A 15871-nucleotide genomic window follows, 5' to 3' on the forward strand; every position below is an offset into this window, starting at 1 on the left:
GGAGGGTATTAGGCCAAGTGAAATAAGTCAGAGAAAGACAAATATCGTAGGGCTTCGCTCATCTGTGGAATTTGAGAAACTTAACAGAGGAACATCGGGGAAGGGAAGCAAAAGTAAGATAAAAACAGAGAAGGAGGCAAACCACAAGAGACTCTTAAATACAGAGAACAAACTGAGGGTGGATGGGGATGGGAGATGCGGGGGGTGGGGAAAATGGGTGATGGGCATTGAGGAGGGCATTTGCTGGGATGAGCACTGGGTGTTATATGTAAGAAGTGAATCACAGGAATCTACTCCTGAAGCCAAGACTACACTGCATGTTAGCTAACTTGAGGATTAGAAGGAAAGGAAAGGAAAGGAAAGGAAAGGAAAGGAAAGGAAAGGAAAGGAAAGAAAAAAGAAAAAAGAAAAAAGAAAAAAGAAAAGAGAAAAGAGAAAAGAGAAAAGAAAAGAAAAGAAAAGAAAAGAAAAGAAAAGAAAAGAAAAGAAAAGAAAAGAAAAGAAAAAAAAAAAAAAAAAAAAAAAAAAAAAAAAAGAAAAGAAAAGAGAACCAAGGCTGGGCTCCTGGATGGCTCAGTTGGTTAAGCGTCTGACTCTTGCTTTCCGCTCAGGTCGTGTTTTCACGGCTCATGAGTTCGAGCCCCTTAGCATTCTCTCTCTCCCTCTGTCTCTCTGCCTCTCCCCTGCTGTGCTCTCTCTGTCAAAATAAATAAAGAAAAACTTAAAGGAAAAAATGTGTCTAGACAATGCCACATTGGGAGGCGAAATCGCCCCCGGTTGGGAAACCGCTAAGCTCTGCAGACAGAGAAATCAACAGCGAAATCAACAGCGAAATAAACGCCAGGACGTAGCACAGGCTATGAAGAAGAGGGCAGAGCCGAGAGTCACGCGGTGGGCGGGCTGAGTGTGCCATTCTGGAGTGGTGCTCAGGGAGGACTCCCCACCTCTCTGCTGCGGTGCTTTGAGCACAGCCCGGACGAAAGGCTATCCAGAGAAGACCCATTCTGGCAGCGGGAAGGTAGCCACAGAAGCCCTGAGGCAGGCGCCATCGGGGGAGTAGCCAGAGCTCAGGGGTGTGTGGAACTGCCCTATAAATCCCAGATAAATTCCCATGCGAATGACTGGGCTGCGTGGCCAAGGGACTTCAGCACAAGCCAAGAGACACCGCTGTGGGTGGTAAGTGGACCATAAAGCCACGGTATTTAAAACACTCTGACACGGGGACGGGTGGGGGAATTACAAACAACGGAAGCCAACAGAAAGCCCTGACACAGATCCCAACGTACACAAGGATCTAGGACATGATAAAGGAGCCGTCGGGGGAAATTCAGTGACTGACGTGGAGAAATACAGTGTGCTCCCGACTTTGCGACAGACCCCAGATAGATGACGGGTGAGCTAAGCGTTTCAATTGGAACGAATTCTTATCCGTAACGGTGTATTTCTCTGAGGCCAAGGAGACCGACAGGAAGGAAACATGGCAATACAGTGCGTCTATTAAGGCTGCTGGCGGGACACGGGTGTCTGTTCCCTTGTTTGGGTTCAGAAAAGCAGTTCGGTGGTAAAAACGCGAAGCTCCCGGGGTGCCTGGGTGGCTCAGTCGGCGAGGCGTCCGACTTCGGCTCGGGTCACGATCTCGTGGTTTGTGGGTTCGAGCCCCGCGTCGGGCTCTGTGCCTACAGCTCAGAGCCTGCTTTGGATTCTGTGTCTCCCTTGCTCTCTGCCCCTCCCCCGCTCACACTCTGTCTCTCTCTCTCACTCCGTCTCTCTCTCAAAAATAAATAAACGTTAAAAAAAAAAACCAAAAAAAACGCAGAGCTACAAAGAAGCAGCCGTGGAAGCAGGGCCGACAAACAAGGTGACTGTCTGCTCTTCCCCGTCAGGCTCCCACCCCACCCCTGGACCTCGTTGGCTGCAGCTACTCTGTCCTGTGCCCGGCAGGGACCAGCCGCGGACCCCGCGTCAATGCTGCCCCCTCCCGCTGAAGCCCCCCAGCCCTCCCCACACCCGCGCACCCCACGGGCAGGCCACCCGCGTTCTGTTGGAACGTCACCTCGGACACCTAGCGCAGCCTGCCAGGTGGTCCCGCTGCCCGAGCACCGTCTCCCGCCAGAGCCACCCTTTAAGCCCCACCGTGACCGGCCGGGCGTACACACACTCCAGGACCTCGGGCTGCTTGCTGCACACCTGGGGGCTGCTGACCTGGGTGGGCAGGGCTCCGGGCCGCACAGCTCCTGCTGCTCCGGGCGAGGCAGCCCCAGGCACTGGCTGTCCGGCAGGATCTCCTCGCCCTCGGGCCCCCCGTGGGCCCGTGCGCAATACAGGATCCTCCGTGCGACCCCTCCTCCACAGCTCACGCTGCAGGCTGCCAGCTTGTACTGCCACCTGGGGCAAACCGGAGTCAGGCGGCGCCCGGAGAAGCAGGTCCCATTTCCCCAGACCGGGAAGGGCCTGGCCAGGGCCTTTCTCCGAGGGTCACCTTCACATCCCCACCGAGAGGCCGGGCCCAGCGGACAGAAAACACGCGGGAGAGCCCATTCTGCAGAACGCAAAGCTAAAGGCAAACCGACGTGTTCGAAGGGAAGTTGGGGGAGAGGCAGGGGACCCAAGGGAGCCTGCAAGGATATCTGTCTCTAGTAGGAACCCCAGCCCCCCACCGCGCCCGGCCGGCACTCCTAATCTTCCTTCCCCCCACGTTTGCCACATCCCCCCATCCGACTCTGTCTCCCATCTCCCCCCGCCCCTGGCGCCCGCTCCGCGAGGGCAGGGATGCTTGTCTGTCCGGCTCCCTGCTGGGTCCCTGCTGCCAGAACAGCACCTGGGCGTGGCAGGTGCTCAGGAAAGAGCAAGCGATAAACGCACCGTCAGCCACATGGGCCCACGGCATCCCAGACCCCGTGAGACAACACTCACACGCTCTAAACGTCCCCCCCCAGCCCACAGCCTTCCCGGACACCAATGTGACCTGCTCCCGCAGGCGAGGGCACGGAGGGTCAGGGGCTTCCTGGAAGGCGACGCCTAGGACCACCCGTCTCCTTGGGAAGGGGCCCACCTGGCAGGGCAGGGCTCCGGACTGCAGTCCCGGACGGGGCGGGGCCTGGGCAGCGGCCAGCACTTGGAGTGAGGCAGGGGGATGGGGCGGCCGCGGTCCAGCCTCACGCAGCGGACAGCCAGTGGCACCCGCCCCCCTCCGCAGGTCACTGGGCACGGCGCCAGGGCTCGGGTCTCCCACCTGCGGTAACAGGCCAGCGTTCCCTAGGAGGCTACACACCAGGGTAAGACGCCTTCCTCCCCGGGGGACCCAGGCTGCCGCCCCCAGCACGGTCTCCACCCCCACTCACCAAGCCGGGCACGGGGCAGCCTGGCAGACCTCCCGCCGGCTCCCAGGCTTGCTTCCCAGGTCACATAGCTCTTCCTGGACAGGGGTCCCCAGGACAGAGTCCACGCACACGAAATGCAGCTCCTTCAGGCCTGCAGGGAGGGAGCAGAGGCCCCGAGCCCCAAGAGGAGGATTCAGCCAGAACTACAGGTACCCAGGTCTCTGGAGACTCTAGCAGATAAGGCCTACGTGGGCTCCAGCCCTGCCTCTGCCACTTACCAGCTGGCCAAGTCACGTGTTCGAGTGACTTAACCTCTCTGAGCCTCGGGTTGTTCATCTGCCTAACGTGCAGGGATATTTATAAAGACTTAAAAGTTTTTCTTAATGTTTCTTTTTGAAGGAGAGAGAGACAGAGAGAGAGAGAGAGACGACAGAGTGCAAGCGGGGGAGGGGCAGAGAGAGAGGGAGACACAGAATCCGAAGCAGGCTCCAGGCTCTGAGCTGTCAGAGCCCGACGCGGGGCTCGAACTCACGAACTGGGAGATCATCCCCTGAGCCGAAGTAGGACGCTTAACTGACTGTGCCAGCCAGGCCCCTCTAAAGATTTTTTTTTTTTTTAACATTTATTTATTTTTGAGACAGACAGAGACAGAGCATGAACGGGGGAGGGTCAGAGAGAGGGAGACACAGAATCGGAAACAGGCTCCAGGCTCCGAGTCGTCAGCACAGAGCCCGACGCGGGGCTCGAACCCACGGACCGCGAGATCGTGACCCGAGCCGAAGTCGGACGCTTCACCGACCGAGCCACCCAGGCGCCCCAAGATTTTTAAAGCGCAGATACAAAGTGCCTGGCACATAGTAGGTCCAGAATAGCTATATGAGAATCTCTTAATGCGTTTCTGATGACGATGTTATCGGGGCTGGTTTCCTTGAATCTCTCCTTTAGGAGCATCCTCAAAAGAAATCTCTGGTCTTGGTTGTACACGTGCTGAAGTTTCACGAAGCAAGTGGTTAGCGTTTTGGTTTAAGAACGCGGCATATCTTAGAATTTTCTTCTGGTGTGGCTGCCAGGAAGCTCAGAGCTAAGTTTGGGGCCCTCCTCTCACTGCTTTTCCACACCTTAAGAAATACATTTGGGTGCCAGTGTTGCTGGGTTTTATCATCTTTTCCTATCTTTCAGGCAATCAATGAACACATTTACATGACTGTCTGCACTTTGCCCCGGTCCCCTTGTGCATTATGTTACGTTCTCGTGTAGTCTGGATTCTCTGTAAGCCCACCCAAATGCTTCTAGAACTAGGTAAGATGCGGGGCGCCTGGGGGGCTCGGTCGGTGAAGCGTCCGACTTCGGCTCAGGTCATGATCTCACAGCTCGTGAGTTCGAGCCCCATGTCGGGCTCTGTGCTGACCGCTCAGAGCCTGGAGCCTGTTTCAGATTCTGTGTCTCCCTCTCTCTCTGCCCCTCTGCCGTTCACGCTCTGGCTCTGTCTCTCTCTCTCTCTCTCAAAAATAAATAAACATTAAAAAAAAATAACTACACAAAATGTAGACAGGTAAGAGTTAGCTAATGAGCCCTGGGGGCCTTACCTCGACTGCAGGAGACAGAGCACGGCCCCGCCAGGGGGGTCCACACGTGTGCGGCACGGGCCCCCGGCCTGGCAGGGGCCGGTGGGGATGTGGCCTCCTCCTCTAGAGACCGGGGGTCTGTCTGCAGGGAACAGGGAACGAGCTGCTGGGTCTGGGTTTCACCCTCTCGATCCCTGGGCACCTGGCCTCCAGCCATGCCAATCTCTTCAGGAGCAAGCAGAAGCGGTCAGCAGCACCCCCAAAGGCTGCCCCTCCCTGCCGCTCCTTTCTGGGGAGATGTACTTCTGGCTGCCAGAGGAAGCCCTCAGCCCACACCCACCTTGGCCTCTGTATCACCGTAGGGCAGGGCTGAGGCTGGGGCTCGGGAGCCAGATTTGCAGGCGCCCTTGACCCCGCAGCCCCCACCAGTCTGGAGGGGACAGGCTTGTCTTGTCTGAAAGCAACGCCCGTCAGCCAGGGCCCCAGGACGCAGGCAGGAGTGTCTGTGCTGCAGGGAACTGGCAGCATTCTAACAGGGTCTGGGCTTCAGCCTGGCTTGCCGGCCGCAGCGGGGCTTTCCGGTAGGTCCCGAGCCTTTCCCCTAAGTTTTCTCTCTGACCGGGGTGAGGGGATCCTGCGCACAGCAGGACTGCGGAGGGACAACCTCTGCGCTCTAGCCAGGAGGCGGATGGTAACCAGCGCTCCCCGTTCTCTGGCCAGAGAAGCACCCAATAGCCCAGGGCACTCACGTGGCCCTGTGCCGGAGGACATGCCGTGGCCACACACGGCTCGAGGGTGGGCAGCTTCTCGTCCGTGGAGCAGGGCCCAGCTGTGGCCAGCGCGTCCGGGCCACCTGCCCCGTGCACACACGTCCCGTTGTGCGAAGCCAGGTGGGCCTCACAGGCTGATGAGCACGCGTCCGACTCCTGGCGCCTGAGGAGGATGCGGGACTCACATCAGGCCCTGTCCCTGCCGTTGGGCCACAGGTACAGCCCAGCCCCTGGGGCAGGAGGCAGCGAGCCTGCGCCCCAGGATCCGAGAGCCCAGAGAGGCACCACGGAGCAAAACCCGGAGGCCTCTCCCTGCAGCGCGGGACGAGCGGCTGCCGGCATCCACGGTGACACGGCCTTCACCCTCCTGCCTTCCAGAGAGGACAGCGGGCCTCCGTCCACGTTATAATATCACTGCTGTGACAGAATCGGGTCACCCAGATCGGGGATGGCCGCTGCATCTCGTGTGCGTGCGAACCCTGACAGGTGGCGTCAGGCCCGCGGCGCCGTGTTGAGGATTCGGAGGCAGGCGTGGGCCTCGGTGGGACAGGGGGGTGGTTCCTACGACTGCCACGGATGGGAGAGGGAAAAAGGAGCCCAAGCCACGCGTGGGCCACCAGTGACCTAGGCCAACCCCCTCGCCGCCGGACAAGCAACAAAACCAGGGCCCCGAGAGGGAAGGGACTTGCCCTGGTCACCCACCCAGTATATGGCACATCAGAATAAGCCAGCTTGGACGCTGAAGGGATGGGGGGAAGGGGTGCCGTGTGCAGACAATGATAGCAGTGACAAAGGACCCTTATTGCTTTCCATCTGTGGCTTCGTCACTTGGTCCTCACAGCCCCTCCATGAGCAGGGACCCGGGGGTTCAGAGAGGGAAATGGCCAGCCCACGGTCTCTTGGATGGCAATTCTGAAGCTGGCCACTCCGGGCCGCCCCCGCCTCTCACTCAGGAGGGTGGGGCCCAGCCAGAGTCCTGGGGAAGACGGGGCACTATGGAAGGGTAGGGCTCGGTGCAGGGACAAGCTCTGCCAGGCAGACGGTGCCCCCGCCTCCCCCGCCTCCCCGCGCTCACCTGCCGGGGCCAGGCTGGGGGGGTTGCGGGTTTCCGGCACTGCCGGCTGCAGGGCCAAGGCTCGGCACCGGGCAGGGGGCAGCGTCCTCGGGAGGCTGCCCTGGGCCTCCACGAAACGCACCGCCCTCTCCCACATGCGCCCAAGTCTCCAGTGGCCCAGCTGAGGCGGGGAGGAACAGAGCCGAGGGGGCTCCGGCTCCCGGAGGACCGGCCCAGGAGAGGCGGTGGGAGACAAGGCGGACCTGTCCAGCCACCTGAGCCTCGGGACAGCTGGGTAAAAGTGCCAGCCCGGCACCCGACAGGGACGGCCTGGTCCCTCGCGGTACGCTCCTGCCAACGGTGCGTGCCAGCTGCTTTCCGCCGTCACCTCTCTGAACCTCACCTCCTCCCTCCCGGGGAGGCGACCACCTCCACCCTGCGGCGAGCTCAGAGCGGGTGCACGCTGCCCTTAGACGAGGTGCAGCGGGAATGGGTCACACTAGGCTGACCCTGGCACCCGCCTGGGCCCAAATCTCGGTGTCCTCGCCTGCAGGACGGGGGCACTGACACAACCCACCTCCCAGGGCAGTGTCCGGGACGGCACGAGAACACGCCTGGAAGCGGCCTCACTGAGCCCAAGCTACGTGGACCCCGCGGCCAGCAAGAGCCCGGGGGCCACTGCCGGGCGCAGAGAGCACTCACTCTGGGGGGCAGGGCCCGGGGGCGCAGGACTCCGGCCACGCTGCCGGCCGCTGGCTCCCTTCGCACCGGGCAGCCTCCGCCCACTCGTTCCCGGCCCGGTCCAGACAGCTGTAGGTCACCCAGCGCAGCCCTGGGGTCGGGGGGTGGGGGGAGAAGGGGGAGGCTGAGCGGCTGAGCCACCTCGCCGCAGGGGGCGGATGGTGCTCCAGGCCAGCCCCACCCCGGGCCTCACCTGCCCCACAGCTCACGGAGCAGGACCCCCGCACGGCGGCCCACGCCCAGGCCTGTGGCTGCTTCGGCTGGAAGTAGGTGAAGGTGATGTCTGGGCGCGCAAGGTCACCATACTCCTCCCCATAGCGCCTGTAAACCTGCGTGAGACAGACAGGGGCCGGGCTGGCCCCCCCCCCGCGAGGTTCTAACACCTGTCCCCACGATGCCTCATTTGGCCACTCAGCACCGGCACCGCGTTGTTTGTTAAAACCCGCCTGGCGGGTCCTGCCTCAGCGGCGCTCTCTCGCTCTCTCTCTCTCTCTCTGTCTGTCTCTCTCTCTCTCTCTCTCTCTCTCTCTCTTGAGCGGCCCAGGAATCTGTATTTTTACCCACAGAGTAAAGGGTGCAGACACAGCTGCCAGGCGGCCACATCTGGAACAGTGTTCCCGGGGGGGTTGGAGCTGGGGGCCGAACCGGGCTGTACGAGGAGGCAGGGAAGGAGTGAACGGCTTACCAGGAGGCTCCTTCCAGCCTGGCTTGCACTCTGGGGGAGCCCCCGGCTGTCTCCCCCCGCGGTGGGGGCAGAGGTGGGGCTGCCAGACCAAAGCCAAGGGCCGCCAAGCCTCGGACCCCTCCCTGAGGGTTCTCAGGGCTATTTCAACACACGCTAACTTGCATCCACCCCTCCAGGCGCCTTCCTCGGCAAAGCACACGTGGGGACACGTGCAGAGGAGCTCGTGCGTGGAGGATGAGCCCGAAGCCCGTGCTCCCGTGTGCCTCTGTCCCCAGCACAAAGACCCCACATCCACTCGGTGCCAGCGACTGCTGCCCATGCTGCCGGGCGCGTGTGTCCCCTAACCCCGGGAGGCGGGACGGCAGCCTGCTGCCCATTCTACAGGAGAACACTGAGGCACAGGGCGGTGGCATACACAGGCGGCAAGGGCAGGGGGAGAACCTAGCAGCCTCTGCGGAGGACAGCGTGGCTTGGGAGAACATTCAGCTTGCAGGCCTGGCCCTGTGCCCGTCCCTCTGTCCCACGGCTCCCGGGGGGTCTCACTTTCCCTCGATTAGGGTGGGGCGTGCCCATCCTCTGGCACCTTCAAGATCCAAGCCAGCAAGCCCTTTAGCAGCGGCCACCTTTCAGGACATGCCCCCCCGCCACACGCTTAATGCACCTTGTTTTTGACAAACGAATCTTGACAAAACTTCGTAACGTAGGCATGCCTGGCCCCATTTCACGGGTGGGGAAATTTAGGCTTAGGAAAGTTCGTGCCCTTGCCCAAGCTCTTGGAGAGCCGGGATTCACACTCCAGTCTGTCGGAGTCCCAGGGCCTGGACCCTTCACCTCTGGGTCACCCTGCATCCGGCTCCTGGGCTGACGCGGCTCCAGGAGGGATGCCCCCACAGTGGGTCTCTAATCAGGGCATCACCGACGGTCTCGCTCCCCATGCCCTCCTCGGGCCAGGTCCGACACAGGCCTGATCCCCACTGCACCTGATGGCCCTGCATAGAGCCCCCTCTGCACCCTCCCTCCCCAACCCCCAAGTCCCCGGGGGGAAGCCCCCACTCTTCCCGTGGCCAGCAAGACCCCTGCAGATCTGTCCTGCCTCCTTGCCTGGGGTGGGGGGGGGGGGTTGTCCCTTCCCTCATCCCTCCTAGTTACCCATCCTGGGCACACACTGTTCCTCAAGACGCGTTCGTCACTCCCTGCTTGGCCCGGCCAGCTCATCTCTGACCTCAGCAGCACAGCCCTCTCCTGGGGAAGCCCCCAACCCCTGCACGCCCACTCTCAGAACGCCAGGGACCCCGTGGGCTGGCTGCTGAGCGGTACCAGGAGGAGGCCCCACCGACCCCCCCCCCCCAGGCCCTCCTGGTCACCTGGATCTCCACGTCTTCCCGAGTGGGTCCCCGGATGCGGATCTCCTCCAGGTGAGGCAGCCGGTCCTCGGTGAGGGTCACTCTGTACTCGACACGGCTGTCCTCCAGGAGGGAGGGGTAGGTGGTGCTGGGAGAGATGCTAGAGCTCCCGGCCACGACGTAGCGCCCTCCGATCCGCACCGCTGTGGGAGATCCAGGCTGTCAGCAGGGGGAGCGCCACCCCACCCCAGCCCTGCGGCAGGTGGCCACCAGCCCTCACGGAAGAGGTCCCGGTTTAAGGAATGGGGTGGTGGCAACCACGGGACGTGATCTCTGCTGCCACATCTGTAGCCTCCCCCCCAGGGTCCCAGCCCTCCCTGGGGAGCCCATCTGCCTGGCGCCTCGGTGGGTCAGGCGGTCTCTGCAGCCAGCAAGGCACAGCCTCCCAGGTGTGCACAAGCATCTGACCACAGAGAGCGTCCCCACGGGGCACCTGGCGGCGGGGGGGGGGGGGGTTCCGTTAGTTGAGTGTCCAGCTCTTGGCTTCGGCTCGGGTCGTGATCTCACGGTTCGTGAGTTTGAGCCCTGTGTCAGGCTCTGTGCTGACAGCGTCCCCGTGTCGGTGGCTCTGCGCCTCTGCCCAGAACCTGGTGAGCACTGTGGACCTGCCGTCTCACCAGGCGCACTCACGTGGAGCTCTCCAGGCAGCTTCAGGGCCCCAAGGACCCCCAAGCGCCCCCACTCCGGATTCCAAGGACGGGTGTAGGCGCCCTCGAAATCAAGAACCACCGTGGCATCGGGTAGTAATGCAACGGGTCCAAAGACAGACGTGGCCTTTGCCCTGGGCTTCCAGGCAGAAACTTGCGTCACACCTGACAGCTGTATCTTTGTTTAAGGCGGGGGCTGGCCGAGCCGCCAAGACCAAAGACGCGATTTAGACAGCAGCTCTGAGTCAACCGCCTCAGCGAGCCCAGAGATGGAGACCATCCGCGTGAGGAACCGGTCCGCCGGTCAGGCCTCCCGTCTACATGATGAAGCCCTAATTCAAACTGGACGCTGAACCCCGGTGAGCTCCCTGGGTTGGCACTACTCGGTGCATGTTGTCACGCTTCGGTGCTGGACACGGGACCCTCCCGGGTTCTGCCCTAGGCGTCTTTTGCTCTGGCTTTATTGTCTAAGCCATAACCGCGGGTATAAAAGCTCTCCAACTTCTGGGGATCCTTCTAGTGACGGATCCACCCTGGCAGTGGTCAGGGAACCCCCTGAACTTGTAGCTGGCATCCGAAGTGAGGGCATCTTGGGGTCTGTGCCTCGCCGTGCGCAGTCTGGCTAACTCTGGGTGAGTGCCCTCTGCCCAGCTCACCCAAGTGTGTGAAGAGAGGTCTCCGGTTGGCGACGTATATGCTGGTCAGGTTGCGGGTAACCGTCAGGAACGTGACATACTCTAGAAGGAAGCAGGGGAGGGTGGGTGGTCCCAGGTCACTTACATCGCAAAGGGAGCAAATTTCAGGTGTACAGGAAAAAGAGCCTCAGCCCCGAAAGCTACCAATACAATGGGGCTGCCTCGGGCAGTAGGGGGCCCCCGTCACCCCTCGGACAGTAGAGAGCCCCCTGTCACCCCTCGGGCTGTAGAGAGCCCCGTGTCACCAGGGGCCAATCAAAGCCAGGCTGGGCGGCCACCCTCCAGGGTGCTGCCCCGGCCAGGAGGAGGGACTGAATCCAAGGTTCTGGCCTCAGCGTGTGACCCGCCACAGGGAGGTGGGACTCAACTCCTCAGCTGACCTTCTAAGCGCCCACTTTGCAAATGACTTGACCTCCTTTATAAGCAGATCACAGCCAAGGGGTTCCCAAGTATAACATCCCTTCTGATGGGATTCCTTGGGTAGGAAGGGCCAGGCCGGCCTCCCACAGACCGCCCAGTATCCGGGTTTTATCTGCATCACAGCTACCGTGAGCAGTCATTCCCAAAACTCCACTGCCCCCGGCGGCGGCAGCCTCATCAGACTCCGAGCTGGGTGGGGAGGCTGGCGAGGTGGAGGGCAGAGGCCGAGGCCCACGAGGAGGGTCCGGGGCTCACTGCCAAGGCTCTGAGCTGCAGGTGTCTCTCGGAGGCTGGCGGGGGCCCGGCCATCCACCCCGAGGGAAGCCCCTACCTCTGGCCCTTCCGGCCGTGAAAGAGCCGTTGCGGGGGCTGCACGTGCTGTTGTCCCCTCCACACACCTGGCACGCGTCTCGCACCTGCTGGGAGTCCATCCTGCCGTCACAGCCGAACGTCTGTGCAAAGAGCAGTGGCAGGTGACGCCTGTCCCCACCGACCCCACTGCTCTGAGGCCCTGGGATTCACACGACAAACTCGAGGCGTTTTGCAGCATCTGACCTCCATGCAGGAAGCAGGCGTAAGTGACTCCCCCAAGGTCACAGCGGAGCTCTCGACCCCCTGCTGACTCCAAGGTCAGTTCAGTGCCCTAGCATCACCCCATGCGGACTCCGCGGCAGCTTCACAAGGACCGCGCCCGCAGACCGGGCCCTCTCCGAGCCCCTTAGATCTGGCTTCCGACGTGACTGGCCGCAGGGCCACAGCGGGTGGGAGGGTACCTCCGCTGCCCGCACACGCGTACCCTGCAGCTGCCCGACACGCACAGGCTCAGGGTCCCGTCCTCCCGCCGACCACTTGGCACACACCGGGTCCCATCCAGGAAACCGTCCCCACGCCTCACAATGAAGGTCTCGCCGATGGCTCGGCACATGTGTCTGCACAGAGCGTCCCCTGGGAAGGTGGAGAGACAGAGAACCCTGACGCGAGGGTGACCGGGAGCTGGGAAGGCGGTGACCCTCCACAGCACAGCCCAGGTGGGCCTGCCCTTGTCAGGGCCACTTCACTTTATCCTCCGGGTTTGGGGCCAGGGCCCCGCCTCCTGAGGCAGCGATCACGATCACGACGTAACGCTTGTTACCGAATCGAGCCGAGGAGCCCCCTTGGTGCTTCCCGGTGTCTCACTGAATCCTTCCAACACCCGAGCAGGGAGACCCTACTCTTATTTCCATTTTACAGATGGGAACACCGAGACTCAGGCCCCTTAGCAAGGGGGCTGAGCCAGGACGCGATACAGAGCCTGAGTCCGAACCCTGCTCTCAACAGCATCAGGGTGATGGGGGCCAGCCCACCTTGACTGTACTGCTCAGCGGAGCCCCAGCGGTAGAAGGAGGCGTTGCCTGGGGACAGGTGCAGCGGTTTCCTGTCCGTCCGGGAGCACTGCTCAGACATGAAGTCCAGCTGGGTCTTCTCACAGGCCTGGCCGGGAGGAGGCAGAGAACAGGTACAGGAGGGGCCCTGGGATGGGGGGCCTGGGGACGGGGGATCTAGGACAGGAGCCTCTGCCACCGGGGACAGCAAGGCACCCCGCGGCACGAGGGCCACGGTGTGGCTTTGAGCCCGCTCCTGGCTGCGCTGCGGTTCCCCGCTCTAGAAAGCAGGGGAGCCAAGAGCCTTTCTCTGCTGAGGAGAGAATCCCAGAGAATCTGCAAGGACACAGGGCAGGGCCTACCAGCCAGCAACAAAGAAAGAAAGAGCACTGCTCGCCTGCTCCCCTCCCTGAGCCCGTGCTCCAGGTGAGGACTCTGCCCTCCAGGTCTGGGGAGGCCCGTGACCGCCTGGGGAAAGTGGGAGGGAAGGCCTCGCCACGTGCACATCTTGACACAACGTCAAAGGAGCCATCCGAGCGCTTCGCACCCAGGGTACCGGCCATGATCAAAGAACACCGGCAACAGGGGCGCCCGGGTGGCTCAGTCAGTCGAGCGTCTGATTCTGGATTTCGGTTCAGGTCATGATCTTGTGGTTTGTGAGTTTGAGCCCTCAACCCTGACAGTGTGGAGCCTGCTTGGGAGTCTCTCTCTCCCTCTCTCTCTGCCCCTCCCCGGCTCGTTCTCTGCTCTCTCTCTAAAAGTAGAAAAAGAAAGAAAGAAAGAAAGAAAGAAAGAAAGAAAGAAAGAGAGAAAGAAAGAAAGAAAGGCAAAAGAAAGAAAGAAAGGCAAAAGAAAGAAAGAAAGGCAAAAGAAAGAAAAGAAAGAAAAAAGGAAAGAAAGAAAGAAAGGCAAAAGAAAGAAAGGCAAAAGAAAGAAAAAAGAAAGAAAGAAAGGCAAAAGAAAGAAAGGCAAAAGAAAGAAAAGAAAGAAAAAAGAAAGAAAGAAAGGCAAAAGAAAGAAAGGCAAAAGAAAGAAAGAAAGAAAGAAAGGCAAAAGAAAGAAAAGAAAAAAGAAAGAAAGAAAGGCAAAAGAAAGAAAGAAAAAGAAAGAAAGAAAGAAAGAAAGGCAAAAGAAAGGCAAAAGAAAGAAAAAGAAAGAAAGAAAGAAAGAAAGAAAGAAAGGCAAAAGAAAGAAAAGAAAGAAAGAAAGAAAGAAAGGCAAAAGAAAGAAAAGAAAGAAAATCTTAAAAAAAAACCTCACGGGCAATAAAGATGGGGAGCGGAGAGGATATGGAGAAAGCGGAACGTTCGCCCACAGCTGGCGGGAGTGCAAAATAGCTGGGCTGCTGTGCAGGACGGTTTTGGAGGCTCCTCAAAGACTTGAACGTAGAAATGCCATACAATCCAGCGATCCCGCTTTTGTTTTTAACGTTTATTCGTTTTTAAGAGCAAGAGAGACAGAGCACGAGCAGAAGAGGGGCAGAGAGAGAGACACAGGGGGACGCAGAATCCGAAGCAGACTCCGGGCTCCGAGCCGTCAGCGCAGAGCCCGACGCGGGGCTCGAACCCACGGACCGCGAGATCGTGACCTGAGCCGAAGTCGGACGCTCCACCGACCGAGCCACCCAGGCGCCCCTATCCAGTGATCCCACTTTCAGGAGCATACTCAAAAGAAATAAAAATCGGGGGGGTGCCTGGGTGGCTTCTGGCTTCCGCTCAGGTCACGATCTCACGGTTCGTGAGTCCAGGCCCCGCACTGGGCTCTGCGCTGACACCGAAGATCCTCTGTCTCCCTCTGTCTCTGCCCCTCACACCCGCACGCGCGCTCTCACTCTCAAAAATAAACACTAAAAAATAGGAATAAGAATTGCTACTGGAGTCCACATACACACACGCCCACAGCAGCACTGTTCACAATAACCGAAAGGTGGAAATGGCCTAAATGTCCGTCAACACATGGACGGGTAACATGTGGCCCATCCACATGATGGGCTGCCGTTCAGCCACAAAAAGGACTGCACTTCTCACACCTGCTACACCGTGGATGACCCTTGAGGACACGATGCTGAGTGATAGAAGCCAGTCACAAAAAGGCCACGCGTTGTGTGATTCCATTTGTATGAAATGTCCGGAACAGACGCATCCGCGGAGACAAAAGGTGACTGGTGGCTGCCAGGGCGGGAGGATGGGGGAGGGGAGCAACGACTTAACGGGTCTGGGGTCCTACTCTGGGCTGACAGAAGCGGTTTGGAACTTGATGGAGGCGGTGGTTGCACAACATTGTGAATGTACTAAATGCCACGGGATCTCACCCTTAAAATGGTTGATTTTATGTGATGTGAATTTCACCTGCTCTTAGAATGGAGGAATGGCTTCAGGGGGTGCTGGGGGGGGCAGTGGCAGGTGGGGAGGGAGGGGGACGCTGCAGGGACATCCTGGAGTATGCCTTGAGGTCCCAGTAGAGGTAGAACAGCACCCCCCTCTTTCAAAAGCACCCTGGCATGAGCCACGAATTACAGCCGCCCTGATCCTTCCACACCCCCGGCCCCCGCGCTGCCGACCTGACCCTCTGGCTGCACCCCGGGGAGGCAGGCCTACCTGCGTGTTGCACATCTCCGCCTGGAGGTCATCGCCCACACACGCACGCCCTCCAAAGGCCGGCCTGAAAATACCCACAAGACACAGGGGGTGACGGGGGAGCCACTCCCCCCTAGCCAGGGAATGTGGAGGGGGCGGGCCCTCCCCCCCCAAAGCCCTGACCTGGAGAACAGCGCCTCCCGCAAGCAGTACCTGGGGTTGCTGCACTGTCGCCTCCTGGTGACCACCCCTCCCCCGCAGGAGCGGGAGCAGGGACTGGGGGGACCCCAGCTAGACCAGTGCCCGTGCACCACTCCCACGGGGGTCAGCTCCGCCAGGGAGCGGCAGTGACCTTTGGAGCACCACTGCGAGAGAAGGGAGAGAAGGGCACACCATCGCACACCCAGGACGGCCGGCATCCCCAGGGCCCCGCGCCCGCAGGGTGGCCACACAGGCATGCACACGTGCTCGTGCCCCGCCCTCCCATCCTGCTCAGGAAACGAAGCTAAATACGAAAGAGGGCAAACCCCAGCGTGTAGGACAGAGGGGTCTGGTCCCCGCAGAGTGGAGGAGAAGGGCAGAGGCACAGAGGTCTGCAGGGTAGCGGGAAGCCGAGCGCCTGGTAGAGCCCGCC

The 15871-nt window shown here is 60.5% G+C and overlaps 1 protein-coding gene across 1 annotated transcript in view; it reads right to left on the reverse strand.

The window, feature by feature from the left end:
* Positions 1 to 15871, reverse strand: part of ADAMTS13 (ADAM metallopeptidase with thrombospondin type 1 motif 13) — a 32249-nt gene that overhangs the window by 5079 nt on the left and 11299 nt on the right. Inside the window, 15 exon segments of the mRNA XM_042911992.1 lie at positions 2203 to 2385; positions 3053 to 3232; positions 3342 to 3471; positions 4907 to 5027; positions 5635 to 5818; positions 6019 to 6222; positions 7412 to 7541; positions 7644 to 7779; positions 9500 to 9681; positions 10842 to 10922; positions 11632 to 11752; positions 12097 to 12245; positions 12644 to 12770; positions 15259 to 15322; positions 15451 to 15602. Coding sequence (XP_042767926.1) covers positions 2203 to 2385; positions 3053 to 3232; positions 3342 to 3471; positions 4907 to 5027; positions 5635 to 5818; positions 6019 to 6222; positions 7412 to 7541; positions 7644 to 7779; positions 9500 to 9681; positions 10842 to 10922; positions 11632 to 11752; positions 12097 to 12245; positions 12644 to 12770; positions 15259 to 15322; positions 15451 to 15602 — 2144 coding nt within the window.

The sequence above is a fragment of the Panthera leo genome, chromosome D4 (assembly GCF_018350215.1).
Source record: "Panthera leo isolate Ple1 chromosome D4, P.leo_Ple1_pat1.1, whole genome shotgun sequence".
NCBI classification, from domain to species: domain Eukaryota; kingdom Metazoa; phylum Chordata; class Mammalia; order Carnivora; family Felidae; genus Panthera; species Panthera leo.